Consider the following 17,966-nt stretch of genomic DNA (forward strand, 5'->3'; position numbering starts at 1 on the left):
TATTTTGTACTTATTTTTTTTAAAGTATTTATTTATGTGCATGATATATTTTTATCTGTTTTATTCTCCCTTTGTATTTTTTACCCTATATATTTCTTAAATGCGATTTGTTTCTGCCTGTCGTTTTTCCATTTCTGTATGCATTTCTGCATCATTGTGCGAATGAGCAAGGGGTGTGTCTTAGAGGGTCAACTTCTAAATAAATATGATAATTATTACAAAGGCGAATAAATAAAGAAGCTAATTAAAAGAGATATGTACATTTATGTCACACTGTATAATTTCATTTCTACCTACATTTATTTGTTTGTTTATTGTATTCTCTATTATTTTTAAATATGGCAGAGTTGGTTTCCCATACAACACTACCTTACTGATAATAAAATAAACCTTTCTTATATTTCTTATTCAATCCTATAATTCCCCATGAATGGCTGTGTCAGTAGAGGGGGGTGATTCTAATGGACTTGTTCGGACATGTCTCAGGTCACCCTAATTAGAGCAGCTGGCTCTTCTGAGCTCCACGTTCAGACCACAGGTGATATCCAGCGAAAGAGGGACTGAGTCCATTCATGCAGCCGGTCGGTGAGTTCCTCTGCTTGTTTGTTATCTTCAGCTACTCTGAAGATTACATGAAGTTAACACTGCATGAGCATGGAAACAGCAAAAAGATAAAAAATAATAAATAAATAAATAAAAAAAGGGTAAGAAATGGACTATATTTAGCATCCTTGTCACATGTTATTTCCCTCACATCCCCTTTTATTTATAATGGGGTAACAATGTTTCCAAACATTACTGTTGTTCCTTTCCTCGTATTTATAAACGTTGGAAACAATGGCGCCCCTTAGTGGTGTTATACTGGTTTGGGTTTTGCTGACTCTTATTTGGTTTTTTATTATTGTATGTAGTGCAACTACCGCCTGTAATCTATTGAAATACACTTTTCTTTCTTTCTTTTTTTTTTAAAGCAAATCAAATTTTTTTTAGCTTCCTTTATTTACAGTGAGTCTACGTACCCCTGTTAAAATGTCCGGTTTGTGTGATCAATGTGATATATAATGTGATATATGCTCACATGCATGTGATATATTAATGTGATATGCTTTGATATATGCATATGACTTTTAATTTCATATGTGATATCAAATAAAAGGGATATATGCTTTTAATGTGATATAAGCTCCATTTCTGTTGAGCCTTTCCCCCCAGCTTCCTCCTATAAAATACTTATAACAATAATATTTTAATACTAAAATAATTTTTCCCCCAAAGCAGTGTGCGTACTACAAATATAACATTAATTAATCAAAATACATATAAAATAATATAGTTTTATATCACCTACAACATAGAATAAAACTAAAAATGGCTGCCTATTTCTGCTAAATAAGAGCTGCTTCTCTGACCTCTGTGAATGTGGTAAATAATTTCTGGCTTCATATTTGTCTAGGTTGTTTGGTAGTAATAATTTTTTTTTTTTTCAATTCTAAAACTGACACATCGCAGGTTAAACTAGGAGAAATTTGAAGCAGCACTAGTTTATAACTTCTATTTAGTCTCTGTGATGGTAATCCTAAGGGTCTATGAGGTGATTGAATGGTCTGCCATCGCCCCCTGCTGGCTGGTTTTAGAAAACTAAAATCTATGGCAGCATGCAAAATAGATGGAACTTCAACATGTGGAGAGAACAGAGAAAGCTGGATGCAGAAAACCTTGCAGCTCTCAACACGCTGCCCTCTCACCTTAACACCTTTATAGATTTCCTCTCCCTATCACCACCAGCGGCAGAGTGAAACATAGGTCAGATTATAGGTCCATGTATACATCAAATACTGCAAACAAATGGAACTGAATTATTGGAATACAAGATGGACCAAAATTATGCCCAAACTACTAACTACAAATGGCCCCATAACGACTGTGCAACTGCAATATTTAGAAGCTTGATTTAAAGTAAGTTACAGGGTTGAACAGAATTGGCCAAACGGATACTTAAAGGGATACTTAAAATACCCATTTATTAAAATATAAAAAAAACAACTTTAATTACACAATTTTTTTTACATTATTCACTTATTTAACTGAGTAATGTCTATTGGATCAGTATTTGTATTACAAGACCATTAGATGCCATCACATTAAAAAGTGCATCTGACTTTTATTCTGACTTGTTCCCAGTGCATGTTGGACTCTGACAGAGCTGCCCTCTGTCAGCGGTCCTTTTCATGACCTTTATGGAAAGGATTTCGAGGTGCAGCCAAGGGGGTCTGGTTCGGGGACCAGCGGCTCTAGTCCCTGCTTATTGCGGATCACGTGGTTCTGCTGGCTCCCTCCTGCTAAGACCTACAGCATGCATTGGGCGGCTCGCAGTTGAGTTAAAAGCTGGGAGGAGAATGAGCTTCTCCAAGACCGAGCCCATGGTTTGAGTGAACGGAGAATGGAGCGGAGGATCAATAGAGGGATTGGTGCTGCTGCCGCTATAATGCAGGCACTGCTCTGGTCTGTCATAGAAAAAACAGAGCTGAGTAAAAGAGGCAAAGCTCTCGATTTACCTGACAGTATAGGTTCCAACCCTCACCTATGCTCATGAAATCGGAATCGTGACTGAAAGAATGAGACCCTGAGTACAAGCAGAAGAAATTAGCTTTCTACACAGGGTGACTGGGCTCTTCCTTAGAGATAGGGTTGGGAGCTTGGTCATTCAGAAGAGGCCCGGAGTAGGCCTGCTTCTCCTCCACATAGAGAGGAGCCAACTGAGGTTGCTCAGACATTCTTTTCGGATGCTCGCTGGATGCCTCACTCAGGAGGTGTTCCAGGGACGTCCCTCTGTAAAGAGGTCCAGGGGACAGTCCAGGACACTCTGGAGGGACTTTGTCCCTCGGCTGGCCTGGGAGCGCCTCAGTTTTCCCCCTTCTGCAGTGCTGGTGTCTACGAAGAAGGAAGTCTGGGAGTCTATGCTGCGACTGCTTCCCCTGTGACCCGGTCCCGGATATTGCAAGACTTTTACCGGTATTCATCTGTCATATCTTCACCATTGTGGTCGGTTTCATCACAACGTAGGGACAGTTGCAACACAGCTTTGCCCTAATTACCATCTTTTTAACACATTCATTTTGGCCCAAAATGCCTCTGAATGTTAGAAGCTGAGAAATTTCTGATTCAAGCCATATAACTGTTAAGTTCCGCATACAGACCATGTGGATCGCAACTTTTGTGGATTTGATCACAAAAAAAGTAATCATTAATCATAATTTAAACCTTGATTTTCTGAAGGTATTATGGAATGTGGCTGCTGTCTTCCAGAAAGACAGCGGTGCGACTGAGTAGTCTAGCTGAATGCTTAATGGTTAAATCAATGTTGCAGCTGCAACATGTTGGAACAGTCCCCGCTCTCCCCTAAGGCGAACATTTTTACGGCAGCCCAATGTAAGGCTATTAGCGCCAGTAACCAAAAGCATTGCGCTGAACTACCCACAGGTGATTACAGAGAAGTTGCTTTGGATTTTTGGAGGTGTATGAAAAAAGAAAGACAAAAAAAAAAAAAAAAAGACAAGGAAAACCTTTGTCGGAAGGGGAAACTAGGAAATAACTAGAATCGGATTGGGACAGAGCTCGTAGAAGAATGCATTTGTGCAGGGCATTTATTGATTTTTAGCATGCCAGAAGATGGAGAGTATGAATCATCCTGTGAAAGCAAATAAATGGTTAGGTAGTGACCTACAATTCACTGACTGGTATAAAATGAAAAACTAGCAAAGAAAAGGCCAATGTACTAATATTTGCATTAGATAATACAGAATACCACCAATCTCTTCAAACATTTGGTGGGGATATGCATTTTCCGGTTGCTTCGAGAGCGCCAGTGTAGTAGCTGTGGGGTGCTCAGCTCGCTGAGGGCAGCCAGTGTCTACAACAGCCCTATTTTCAAAAGTATCTGTAGGGCAAGGCAAGGCAAGGCAAATTTATTTGTATAGCACAATTCAGTACAAAGACAATGCAAAGTGCTTTACATGATTAAAATACAGGAAGATAAAACAGAATCAAAGCAAGTAGGAAAAAAATATATATATAAATAAATAAAATAAAATAAAAGGGGGAGAACATCTAAAAAATTGCTTGGCGCTTCTAATTTTTCTGGCAAAAAATAAGTGAAGAGAAATAAGAAAAGGTTGTGAGATCTGAAGAAGAAAGAATGAAGGACAGACCAGGAGCATCACAGGTGAAGGAGGCCTCTGCCGGTGCAACAGTGGAAAGAAATTTGTATAAATGTAAATGATTAGCGGTGAAGCATTAGTAATGAAGATGAGATTAGTAATGAAGATGAGAAGAGCTAAGAGTTTAAGAGAGAAAGATGAGACTGGTGAAGGAGAAAAATCAGCGTGTTTTTCCAGTGCAGAGATATTAGATTTGGTTTTCTCTATAAGACATTATTTCTGCCAGCATAACATTTGTTGCTTTGAGCTCTTCTGATAGTGATGGGTAAAATCAGTCATGCATCATACTTTAAGTTAGTTTTATAATTTTTTTTAAAATTTATTTATATATCTTATCTCTTATTTTGTGGAACAGTTATTTTTCTCTTAGTCCATACTTAAAATGTTTATTTGTTTCTTAGAAGACAAAATGAAACAAAACAGTTTTTCAAGTATTTTTCCTGAATGTTTTGCTGCTTTAAATTATGAAATATTTCTTACACATTTCTGTGTAGAGGTCCAGCTTTTTCACCCTGCCTGCTGTGCACAGACAGTTTGTGCCTTTTGATCCATTCCAGCACATCTGCATATTGAAAATAAATCAGTAAAGACAAACCAGACTTTAATCAAGCCCTTGCCAAGAACACTGAACAATATTTATACACCTGTGCTGTCTATGTCCAATGTCCAATTAGTGAGGACAGTCCTCTTGAGAGTATCACTGCTGCCACCCTCTGTTTGAGATCGGAAGTGCTTGGTCCGGACCTGGTAAATTATGTCCTCATGGGAACAACAATAGGCTCTATGCACAGCTCCACTACTTCCTGAATTTAAGGCAGCTCCTTTGTTTCCTGTCTTTCATGATTGGATGCACTGATTAATCCAGGTGTGTATGACCTAAGTAACTGGCCAGACACACCTGGATTAATCAGTTCGTCCAGTAATGAAAGACAGGAAACAAAGGAACTACCTTAAATTCAGGAAGTAGTGGAGCTGTGCATAGAGCCCATTAACCTGGTTAAGAGTGGTCACAGGGGTGGCCAATGATTGGCTAGGGGTAGCCATGGTGATCCCTGCTTTAGCTAAATTGCCACCACAAAACAAGTAGTAGGTCTAGCACTAAAGAGCCTATAGGAACCAAAGTTCTTGTGTTCTATCTGTGACATTTTATTCATTTTATGTGCATTTGCACCAAGGAATAGCCCTGCAAACAAAATGTTCTTGCAGTGGAAATACTTACAACTAAAAATTTTAGATAATATTGACCACACATTTATTATGGTTTGCTGAAGAGATTCCTGCTTTAACAAGTTGATTTGACTCAGAGTTTGCAATCTTATGTAACAATGTTATGGAAGGTTAAAACATGTGTTCCATGCTGAACTGTTGTATTATATGGAAAAAAAATTTGTCCATCTGTTGAATTCTTTAGATGTCATCAAAGGTAGAAAAAGATTTAATATCATCTAATGTAATTGCACATTCCTTCATTACAAAAAAATCTACTTCTTTAACAGGGGAATGTAGACTTTTGAGAGCCTTTTTTTTAATATCAAATCGTTTAACTATAAGATTTTTATCCACTTGCCTTTGCGTTGGTTTTGGCTTAGAATATGGGTCAGTTTAAGCAGTGGTCTGTTGGTGTGATATCTAGTTTTGGATTTGGTTTCTGTGTATGGACATTCTTTAAACCAACAAAATGCCTTAAAAGGATAAAATTTCCATTCCTAGTATTTCCTCCCTGAAAGTCAGCTACTTTCCTACATTTATATATTTTACCCTGAGGAATTTCTGCTATCTTTATAAATGTCTGCTTTTCTTGCCTGGATCTATTTGCAATGTGTGGCACTAACTGAAGTGGCTTTAATATTTGGACATCGAAACCACTCTTATGTCATGGATCCTTATCAGCTAAAGTGTTATTAGTGTATGCCATAACCCTTGTCTTATGAAAGAGTTAATTGCCCCACTTCAGACCATTAAAAAACCCAGTGGATCGCGGTATTTCAGCCGAAAGTCCAAGGGTAATCGAAAAAGGTGTCATTTAAATCGACACAAGACAAACACGTTCCAGAAAAAAAGACAAAAAAAAAACATGGTGAATTACACTGAATTCACTGTACGCTGTAACCTAATCTCTGATTGGTCAATATTTTAGGAATGTGAGGGTCATAGCATCAGCATCGTTTCTGTTATCAAGGGCTCTAAGCTGAATACAATAGATTTGGGACTTTTTTTTCATTTGTTCATCATGCTTAACTAAGGGCAAGTTACTAAGACCTGCTTTATTCTGTGGATTGTGTGCTTGTCGGTGGACTGAGGTACAATATCAGCTTTGCAGGAATCCTCTCCATCTCATCTGTCACTGTAAGCCTCCGCGTGTGTCTCTACCCTGTTTGTGTGCTTTCACTTGAGTGTAAGACGATACAATGGAAACTTTACAAAGCCCAGCTCCATATCAGTTATCGCCTCTGTGTTGAGTCTCTATGTGTTTCAGTGTCCGAGATCTGAAACTGTATGAATTTAAATAACAAGGAGTTTAAATAAAACCCTAATCGAAGGGGAGGGGGGGCTTTATTTGTCTCCCTGAGGTAAATAGTTGCTTTACTTGTCAGTTTGCTTTACATAACAATGAGTACGGAGAAAAAGGGGAAGGAAACAGGCCAGGCAAGAAAAACGGGTAGAGTTGCATTGCTCACTCTTACAAAAGCAAGTTAGGAGGTTTTATTAGTCTCAGTGTATTGCCCCGAGTTACTGATTATGAATTTTGTCTTATCGTCATTCTTATCACACCTTTTCTTCTAGAACATCGTTCTCTTCACCGACAGCTCAGTGCTGACTGTTTTTTTCTACTTGTTGAATAGCACCACCCTTCCCTCTGTGTGGATTGCTCACTGTTCAAGGTTCAGGAAGATAACAAGAGGTGAGTGGCTGACGCAGAGCTTGTGTTATGTTACCAGAGGATCATATTACCGGAGACAGCAGGTTGGCTGAAACTATACCTGCCTCCAGAGTGCTGTGACTTGAAGTCAAACAGGAACCAGGACTATTAAAAGGAGTTTTAAAGAAGATTTCCACTGCTGACAGACTACTTCCTGTTATTTACAGATGAGACTTACCATGGGTGAGAAGACTCAACAGCCGCTGCTGCTAATTTTGCTGTGTTTGTCGGGGCTTGTTCCCCGTTCTGCTGCTTTTATGTTTTGGACATCCTTGATTGAGACAAGCTATTCCTCCAGCAACAATGAGACCATGCCAAAGTACTGTGAGTGTGGGGTTTATGGCCGTAACTCTCCTCTGATACGAGCTGCAGGCTTTGTGGTTCTTCCAAAAGGAGATCCCACAGGCTGTGGCCGAGATGTCACCTACAGCCGGAACAGCTCCCAGTCATGGATAGCGCTGGTGAAAAGAGGCAACTGTACCTTCAGCGAAAAAATCAATGCTGCCAAGAACCAAGGAGCAGACGCAGTGGTGGTGTACAATGTGGAGGGCAGTGGAAATGGCACCACTCATATGTCTCACCCAGATGCAGCCGAAATTGTCGCCATCATGATCGGCAACATTCAGGGCTCAGAGATCGCCAGGTCAGTGAAAAATGGGACAGTTGTCCATATGGTGATAGATGTAGGCACTGCTCACGGGCCCTGGATGGACACGTACTGGCTCTACTTCCTTTCTCTTGCCTTCTTCATCGTGACAGCTGCCTCCATTGCCTACTTTGTGTTCATCTCTGCAAACCGTCTGTACAACATGAACAGGCACAAGCGTGCTGAGAAAAGGCTGAAAAATGAGGCCAAAAAGGCCATTGGGCGCCTTCAGGTTCGCACACTGAAACGAGGGGATGAGCTCACTACCTCTGACTCAGTGTGCGCAGTTTGTATCGAATCCTACAAGGTGGGCGAGGTGGTGACGGTGCTAACCTGTGAGCACATCTTCCACAAAACCTGCATTGAACCCTGGCTGCTGGAGAGGAGGACCTGCCCCATGTGCAAGTGTGACATCCTGAAGACCCTGGGAGTCGAGGAAGAGGTCAAAGTAAGCATGTCCAGAAGTTCTCCCCCAGAGGTCACTGTGATCACAGTGGCAGGAGGAGACACACTGTATGAAGTCCCGCTGAATGAGCCCAGGAGCCCTGAACCAGAGCAACAGCAGCATTTCTATGACAACAGGACCTTCGAACCAGAGCAACAGAAGCATCTCTATGACAACAGGACCTTCGAACCAGAGCAACAGCAGCATCTCTATGACAACAGGGCCTTTGAGGAACACTCCGAGGCTGCTAGAGAATGAACTGCAGCAGGAACAAAACAATGAACAATAATAACCCTTTACACTGAACCAGGACAGTTGAATCAAGGGTCCAATCAGAGAAATCATCTTCCAATCCAGACATATTTAAAAACCAACTTAGAATCAGTTAAGAGAAAACTGTTTTAATTAGGTTGCAGTCATTTTATTTTCTTGGTAATAAAGCATTAATTACACGTGTTTTCACAGATGTGTCTTTAAATGATTGAAAACAAACAAGCTGCAAGATGACATCAGGTTCTCTTCTCTGTTTTGCATAGGCACCATGTTTATGGACACAGAGGGCAGGAAGGGAGTTAAAAATCTGTACACTGTTGGGGCCAAATTTTTTACTGTAGATTTTGTCACTTTCTTGCGTCTCTTCCTTATGAGCAAAAAAATGTCTGTTCATCAAAATACTTTTGGCTATTTCACTTTCTTTCTGTGTTTAAACTGGATTGGATTTTTCCATTTTCGTTCAAGCTGAGCTGCTGTTTTTGTTTTACATGCATGCCAGCATGACCACACCCTTGACTGGATCAGCAGGAAAGCTCACATTGCACTACTATGACAAACCAAAATCCCCTGAAGTACTGTGCAGCTTTTGAAACATTCTTGTTGGAACTGGCTTATGCCTTATTGGGCAGTGAAATGAATGTATGTCATTGAGACTTTAGATGAGCTTAAAAAATATTTTTCTTGGATAGTGGGGAAATAAAACATTCCTGTCTTTTAAATTATATATATCTAGACCTGTTTATAATTTATAAAGTTTTTGTTAATATAAGATGATGAAAAAGGGTTTGAACAATCTTCCACAGCTAAAGAACCGATTTCAAAGCACAAATTCTTTGTCTTCCTTGTTTTTGTCAATTTATTTGGTTTTTCTGGTCTACCTCTGACTGAGCTGCTTTATGTTTAACTTAGAAGATATATATTTTTAAAATTCCAGCATTAGTCAAGTCTCGCTTTAGATAACAGTTGTTTTTTTTCCTTAACCTTTAAGGATGTGCTCAAAACGGTACTTACTGTCCCTTTACCAATGCTGATTTATTTCCATGGATGTTTTATAGATTCCGGGAGTCTTTAATTGAAATGTCAAAACAAATGCAACTTCTGTATTAAATCACATTGATGTTAATTAGAATCAATAAATCCCTCAAAATGAGGCTAACTCTAAACAACAGATGTTTGCTTGAATCTGTAAAAAAAATGGAAGAATGTGCCGTGTGCATTAGAAAGGTGTGTGTGGTTAAGTCTCTACTTATTTAGTGCGTTTTGTGCCGAACCTTTGAAGGGTGGTGCTACAGTAATTACCCCTCCCAATTTTGGAGCAGATATCATGAGGGTGAGCTGGATAATCATCACATCTTATAAGTAAGGGGCCTGACCAAACAGGTAGAGATGTGCAGCTGCAGAGACTGAATGTTCTGAATATTTCCATGCGCTCCGGGGTACACCCACAGTTAAGCCTCTTGTTAAAAAAATCCTCTGACAATAATTTATTCAACATCAGGATAAGTCATGTGTTCTCTCTGAGCATTTTCTTTTATAGATACATTTGCAAAACTCTTGAGTAATTTCCTATTTCTTCATAGTTTGTTTTCAGGTAGACATATTAAGATGTACTCTTTTAATCTGGCCTTCAATAACAATTCTCCAGGGTTTTTGTTTGGTTTTGCAAAACATTTATTTAGTCAAAGGCTGCTTCTTTTTACTCCAAAAAATGGAACACACAGGAGACGATCTACTGAATGATGACTTATCTATCAAAAGGTGTGTCAGCTCTTCAGATCGAGTTTGCAAGAGCGTGACTCTCAAATTCAGTTCACGTGCTCTTGACAGTTATTTACCATGTTTCCTCTTTTGGCCTCCACTTCATAAACAACACAAAAAACGTGATCATTACCAGACTTAAGAATAGTACTTTAAAATCTAAATATATATGCAGAATGATCTTCATAAACTTGTCGACTATTTTAAAAGAATATAATAAAGTTTGTCTTAAAAGAACCATATAACAGTGACACCCATAGATACAAATATGCAGCAAATCCTTTGTACTGTACTATATACAGCTAAGACTGCATGTACATTCCCTCAGTGGCAGTTTTTACACATTCAGTGTGGAGCTAGGAACCTTTGGAAAACTCTTGTTCCCATTACCATTCGTCCCTGACGATGTAGTGTAAAAATAAAGGTATATATATAGGTATATTTACACATTTCTGGGTGTTGTTATTAGGAGAAGAGATGAGGGTAAAGTTTTATTGGGGAAAGATAAAGAATCATAAAGATTAGAGGTGAACTGATAACATTTTTCCTGGCTATAATCAGTTTTTGGTTTTCCAAAACAGGACTATAATTTACAGATAAGAAGATGATGTTCTGTAACGTCTTTGAAAAATTTAGAGTTTTGAATCCAACAAAAAAAGAAATTAATAATTAGATTATCTCTTTGTCAAAATGTATCCCTTCATTTGCCAAAAAAATAATAAAAATAAGTACCTACTGTTGATTGTTGGTTCATAAACTGAAAATTGAGAGATTTTTATTTATTTATTTTTTTATTGGATTCCTTTAGATAAGATAAAAAAGGTTTGTCTTTAACCTGCCGATTCCTGATCAGAGTAGGTCTAGGAAAATTAGCTGTAATGTGATCTTCCAGTGGCTTTCTTCTAAGAAATCCTGTCACAGCTTTGCATGCGCAGTTTCAGTTTTAAATAGTACATTATGTGCCTCGGAGCATTTTATTAAAACTCAGATGCTGATTTGTTCCAGCAGCAGGCCTACCTGTACAAGGGCAGGAAAAACACTGAGTGAGAGGTGCTGCAGTAGCTAGAAAACAGACCAAGATGTTCCCTGAGACAAGACTACAGTCTGAAGCACAGATGTGGGTCTCACCTCTCACGGCATTCTTTCTCTCTGTTAGATGGTTGGATGTACTGAATTTAATTTCTGTGCTCTGAGGTCAGATGGTTATAGTGGCAAAACATCAAGACAGAGAATCAATACTGAACTAACTGGCTCAGCTGGAAACAAGTGGCAAGCTCAAAGTTTAGAGGCATGCTCTGCTCAGCAACGTCACTCCTCTGATTTATTGGAGTTGTTAAGGAGAAAATTGAGTCAGAAGGTTTTCATTTAATTGCACACTGGCTGGTTACTGTGCCTTAATTCCTAACTTGACCTTCAGTTTCTGATAAGGGCCAAAAATACTTGAATTCACTGTCGCTTATCTCCTCTTGGACAACACATGAGATGTTTAAACTGTCAACAAATAAACTTGAATGGTGGCGAGTGGTTGAATGACATATACAGAAAGGAGAGCATTGTTTATGTCTAAATAGACACAAAGTCATTGGTTTAAATTAGGATTGCAGGCCTCCTGTGTGAATGTAAGCATTGCAGTCCTACTGCACCACCTAGTGGAAAATTGTCACATTTCTGCTGTGGCTTTTTTTTCTTATAGCAGGGAATCGTTAAACAAATCTGCAATAGAAATAAACCTTAATTGTATTTGTAGTTCAATTGATCTGTTATGGTCTTTATCATTCTTCTGTGAATCCTAAATTAGTTTATAGGCCTCCTCTGTTTTCTCTCTGTAAACACACACACAGGTTCTTTCCATATTTGCATGCAGTCTCTCTTCCTGCTGTACTGCTTGTGCAGAGCAAAACGACAGTATTCCTAATTAAGTTACACTAGATCTTGCCTCAGCGTCTCGTGTCTCAGGCTGTTTCAGTAATTATCTAAATGAGACAGAGGAACTAGATTATAAAGGTGCAGTAAGATGTAAATGAATGCATTTTTTGTCATGCAATCAGTGATTTACAAACTAAAAGACATTCGTATGCTGCAAGGATATATTGATGGATCACAAGCTCCTGTTTCTGCTGAACAACCTTCTGTTTCATTAGCTGAGTAATGAAGTGCAAAGGTGTGTAAATAAATTAACAAAATCTGCCATGCAATCCTTTTACTCATGTTGTTAGGCAAACTCTAGCTTTGCTGCTTGCATCATCAATGCATACTTTTAAAAAGCCATCTACAGATGCAGAAAAAACAGTTTTGTCCTGGAGGGAAACTGGTAGCTTCCACTTGATGTTTTCAGCCCTCCTGTCCCATTGTTATCCCTCTGGGTGTAAAGATACTGCTGAGTGCACCGGACAGAGCAAATCTCATCCTGTGTCATTGTTGTTACTTCCCCCTCCTGCCCTGTGCTTTGACATGTTTCCCGGCTCACCCTGCGCTGCTCTTTCTTTCCTGCTGACAGCAAAAGAGCAGAAGTGCGAGGTCAAAGTAAATCAGAGGATGTTTGAGGAAGAGGCACCTCTTCCCTTTTGACTCAATGGAAGGAAGTATTGTCACAAGGTGACATGAAGGAGCTGTAGGTGAAAAAAAACCCCGTCTCACATTGCTTGTTTGTGGGCTTCTCGTAGTTGTTTATGCTCCTCATTAATTAGAACAGGTAAATCTTGTTTGATAGGTGTCCCTATTTGACTGCAATGATTACAATCCTGCCATCTACTGGACAAACAGAATAGCACAGCAGCAGGACAACGTTGTATTTTGATTTTTTTTAGCTTAGCTTTGTGAATATCCGATTGTTTTGTCTCATTAATCTTCTGGCCCCATAACAGAAATATAGTACAATATTATAATATAGTCCACCTTTTGAGATTTCTTTTGTTTTTGCTTTTTGGTCACAAATTATTTTTTCCACATCATCAAACCAAGTATGAATAACCAAAATGCAGCTTCCAAATGATAAGTTTTTAATGAAATGTGCTTTTTATAGTAGCAGATGTCTTATTGCAGATGTCCGTCAGGTTATTTTTTGTTAACGTCCGCTTATTTGTAAAGAAAAGAAAAGCTGATATCAGGCAGGATTAAATAAAACTTTAGAAAACATAGATTAGATAAAGGTCCTCCACTCGTTCACCCTGCTGACCTGGGAGTAGGAACCCACCTCATCATCTTACCACCCAATGCTATGATATCAGCAGGCCTTATCACAGATAACAAAACAATAAAACCATTTCTTTCCTAATGGAAGGGAAACTAAGCTTTTTTATGGGCACACCCTACTTAGTATCAGTGATACTGCACTGAAAGAAATATATTAAAACTCAAGTTACTGACGTCTGTCTGCAATGATTTTTACTCCTGTGTCAACAGCCTCCGCCTAGAAAGATCAGAAAGGTCAGAATTAAAAAGGAAAATCTCAATTTATCAGGACACCTACCTCTTAGGGGCCATCAAAAGCATCCTGTTAGTCGTCAGCTATCTGACACAGAAAGTGTGAAGTTCTAATAAAGTATAATTGGAGCCATAGACATGACACTCTCCTGCTACAAGCAGACCCTGATGTGGATAGGGCTGAAGCCTCTTCCAACCCTCTCATTAACTCTTTTTGCTGCTGCCATTTGGAAGGAGGTGTTAGAGCTGGGGTGTCCAATGTGAGTCCTGGGGGATAGTTGCAGCCCTTAAAGATAATTTTGACCACACTTCAAGAATAGCACAAGTTTAACTTCCAAGTCCAGTCTGACTATACCTGGAATTGGATATTAAATAGGTCCTCAGGCATTCACTACCTTTTTTGACAAGCAGATTTGGACAAATTTATTTAATAAACTTGTCTTTTAAAGAAAGAGGGAACCATGTTCTTTTACTTGGTGTTAGAAAACATAAGAAATATGCACCAACGTGTATTTGCTATGATTCTCCATTGGTAACTCAAACAATCAACAGAAATTTATTGGCTTGAGGTAAAGATGTTTCAAAAAATTTGAAATAAATTAACCTTGTATCTCAACTAATAATAATTATTATTAATAAAAAGATGCTATATTTGTTTAGTATTTAAGTAGATCACCAGGGCTGAAACAAGAAATTGGATTAATCGTGATTAATCGATTATTGAAATAATCATCAACTAATTTAGTCATCAATTAATTGTTAACTTGAGTATAGAGAATGTAAAACCTGCCTTAAGCTGACAGAGCAAACCACTTAAAGCAGCAATTATATAAAAGTTGTAAAGAAATATGTATAAATAATTTGCATTTAACATAAAAAAAAAACATTTTCGTGTGTCATATGCTCTATCCAGAACTCCTTAAGAAGAAACATTTCAGTTTTGCCTGGTTTACTTTAATAAAAACCTTTAGTCATCCGATTATTAATAGGTTAATCGAAGAAATAATCAACGGATTAATTGATTTGCAAAATAAGCCTATAGATTACCAAATAAGTAATGTTGCTTTTGAATAACTAGCTGTACAATTTTTGGTCACTTTGAAATCAACATAATTGAAACATTTTATTTCAGTTCATTCCTCGTGTTAAGTTGCTCAAAGTTTCCACGGCTTATGATAAGTAATACTCGTTTTTTGGGGGCTTTCCTCTCCAAAATTTACAAACCTGGATATGTAAAGTTTGTTTCAATCTATCTAATATATCTTGACTTTAACTAGACCATGTACTTTAGTTTTGATGAGGCAATGATTGATTTTTTTAATCAACTAACAGTAAGCAAAGGAAGAAACAAAGAAACACCAAAAAAAGGAAAATGTGGAAAGGCATTTAATGTTTGCTGTTGAGTTTTTTCGAAGGATCTATGATGACGTGCACCGGTTAGTTAACTGCAACTAAATATTTGTTAGTTGCAGCCCTACTTTTTTTTATTTATTGTAGCCATAACATCTTGTAGATCTACCTCATTGTAATGTTTGTTTTTGTAAAAAAAAAAAAAAAAAAAGAAATTCAACTAGATGACAGGAATATGTGAAAACATGAACTGTTTAAAATATCAGTATGTCATAGATAGAAACATGGTGGATTGCCAGTAAACTGAAAAAGTGGCATTGTGTACTGTTTTAGCAAGATGATTATCCACATCAACGCCAAAATTGTTCAGCAGACACAGCAGCAACCCTCTTCCATAACTCCAAGTCCCCATGCTGAAATCCTGTAGAAACCCTGTTGGGTGTGATGGAACTGAAAGAGAACAAGAGAGGATGGAGAAGTAATCCTAAAACAAAATATTTTCCTCATCATGACTTGTAAAATGTTCTAGTAGATGATAAGTTGCTGTCTTTTGGCAAGTTGCTTCTGTTTAGCATTGGTTTCTAAATTTGAGATAATTCCCCCCACTAAATAAAAATACTCAGAAGTATTTTTTCTAACACTTTCTGCATGCTTAGGCTACTACTTGCAAAAAAAACCCTAAACATTTTAAAACACTTGTTCCAGGGATGCCAGTAAATCTGTCCCCAGTTTCGGTACATATACGGGTATGCAAATATAAGGATGTGGGGAATAGTGAAGCAATAAATAAACTTCTGCTTTCCATTTTTATTCATATTTTCTGATCATTAGATGAAAAAAGTAAAATGGGACTTAAGGATGTTTATTTTGAGTCAAAGTTTCAGCTCATCAAAATGTGAAATGATCACAACTCTGTCTTCTTGTGTGATATTGGTTCCATCTATGATTGTCTGCTTGTCCAAATATGTCCCAATCAAACACATTTGTTGCACAAATGCAATGCACATCAAAGAATGAGTAGGAAACATTTTTTAAGACCGTCAAAAGAAAAGGTCTATCTCTCAAAACACCAAACTTCATTTAGACCTCATTTTTTTTAAGTTAAATCATAATCTTAATTAAATTCAGAAATAGTTGTTGAAAACTGGGCTGTGTTCAGTCATTCTGGTTTTGTCCCACTTTAGTCCAATGGTAAAATGGTAAATGTCCTGTGCTTATATAGCACTTTTTCAAGTCACTTCATCAAAGTGCTTAACACTACATTCAAACATTCACCCATTCCCTCACACAGGCACACCCTGATGGTGGCAAGCTACATTGTAGCCACAGCTGCCCTGTGGCTCACTGACAGAAGCGAGGCGGCCGTACACTGGCGCCACCTGTCCCTCTGAGCACCATTAATATACCCCGTTTACACTACCCTTAAAAAACTGAGCCGAGACCGGTCCGAGCTCAGTAACTGAGATAACTTGTCGTGTGTGAACGGAAACAACCTGAACTGAACCGAGATAGACATAACCGGACCGCGCTAACTGCAGACCAGTTCCCGAGGTGGGTTCGGCTCGGTTTTTTCCTGGCTCGGTTCTCTGATAACAAGAGCGCATGAGCAGAACGCGTCATCGCCGACTGGCTGAACATGCCGATTCACACTCCATTCCAGAAAGTCGGCTTCCCAAAAGCCAACTTTCTCAAGTACATCCGCGCAAGGTTGCCGTCTTCGCCTGACCCACCGCAAACACGGAAGTACAGCAATAATAATCAAGCATAACTTTCTGAATGTGACGGGCGCCGCCATTTTGATTTGCTTGATTCCCTCCTCCTTCGTCTTCTTCTTCTTGGGTTTTACGGCGGTTGACAAACAGCGTTTGGTGCATTACCGCCACCAGCTGCTTGAGTCCCTCCTTCAATCCTAGCAGTAATACCGCACATCGTCACTAGGAGGCGAGGAGTCGAGGAGTCGAGATAACCGAGATAAGTGTGACGTGTGAACGGTCGTCAAAACTGAGCTTGGCCTGGTTACCGATCCAAGCTCGGACCGGTCTCGGCCTGGATCGGTTTTTCAAGGGTAGTGTAAATGGGGCTATTGACAATGTGGGTGAAGTGTCTTGCCCAAAGACACAATAACACCGAAAGCTGGAGCTGGGGCTTGAACTGAAACTATACATCCAACGCCACTTTCTCCCCAATAATAGACGTTGAAAAACTCTTTTCCACTATCTGAAAATTCCAGCTTGTCACCTTTCACTTTTTAACCAATTTGGATTTAGATGTAAATCATGTTGTCTTTTCAATGTCTTTCCAACTAATTTTTGCTCAGTGAGTCTCAAAAGAGAACCACCTTTAACTGTGAAACAGTTTAAGAGCTTCATCTGGATTAACAATCAGCCTCCGAGTCCTCCCATCCCAAACTGGTACCTCAGCATGGAGCCCACCAGGATCTAGACCTGTTCTTACAAGTGCTGTACTTTAAACAGTACATATACAGCCCACAAAAATCTTGTTTAGTGTTTCCCATTAATATCTTAATTTGTATAAGCTTAATAAAAATAATTTAGACTAAGAAGTATCCACTTCTTAGTCTGAATACTGACCCAAGGCTTTGGGCAATGATTGCAGCTAAACTTCCACATGGTAAAAACTGCCACTCACCACAGTTTGACAACAAGAATCAATGATCAAGCTGCTTTTTATCGGCTCCTGCCATTAGCTGAAATTTAACTCATCTATATCTTACTGGAGGCTCACTTCTCCGAAATGTCAATAGCATTTGTGAGTGTGTGTATGTGTATTGCCATCCTTCCCAGTAGTCCATCCATCCATCCAGGCTGATTAACTGCTTGTGTGTCCTGTTGCCTGCAGCGATTAATTAATGACCCATTTGCCTAATTGCAAAAGAGCCGGCAGGACAAAGAGAAAGGCAAACGAGTGACTGCG

At 38.8% G+C, this 17,966-nt stretch overlaps 1 protein-coding gene across 2 annotated transcripts; it reads left to right on the forward strand.

The window, feature by feature from the left end:
- Nucleotides 1–6,932: 6,932 nt before the first annotated feature.
- LOC119782421 (E3 ubiquitin-protein ligase RNF128-like) lies at nt 6,933–9,664 on the forward strand. 2 transcript variants are annotated; one of them, XM_038283384.1, is made up of 2 exons: nt 6,933–8,365; nt 8,408–9,664. In XM_038283384.1, the coding sequence occupies exons 1-2, from the start codon at nt 7,305–7,307 to the stop codon at nt 8,484–8,486; spliced, it is 1,140 nt and encodes a 379-aa protein (XP_038139312.1). In that variant the 5' UTR covers nt 6,933–7,304; the 3' UTR covers nt 8,487–9,664. The 2 variants fall into 2 exon arrangements, with proteins under 2 accessions (XP_038139312.1, XP_038139311.1); XM_038283383.1 differs by having other exon boundaries at nt 6,934–9,664.
- Nucleotides 9,665–17,966: the final 8,302 nt, after the last annotated feature.

Source organism: Cyprinodon tularosa, unplaced genomic scaffold (genome assembly GCF_016077235.1).
Source record: "Cyprinodon tularosa strain WSP-4 unplaced genomic scaffold, ASM1607723v1 ctg193, whole genome shotgun sequence".
Lineage (NCBI taxonomy): Eukaryota > Metazoa > Chordata > Actinopteri > Cyprinodontiformes > Cyprinodontidae > Cyprinodon > Cyprinodon tularosa.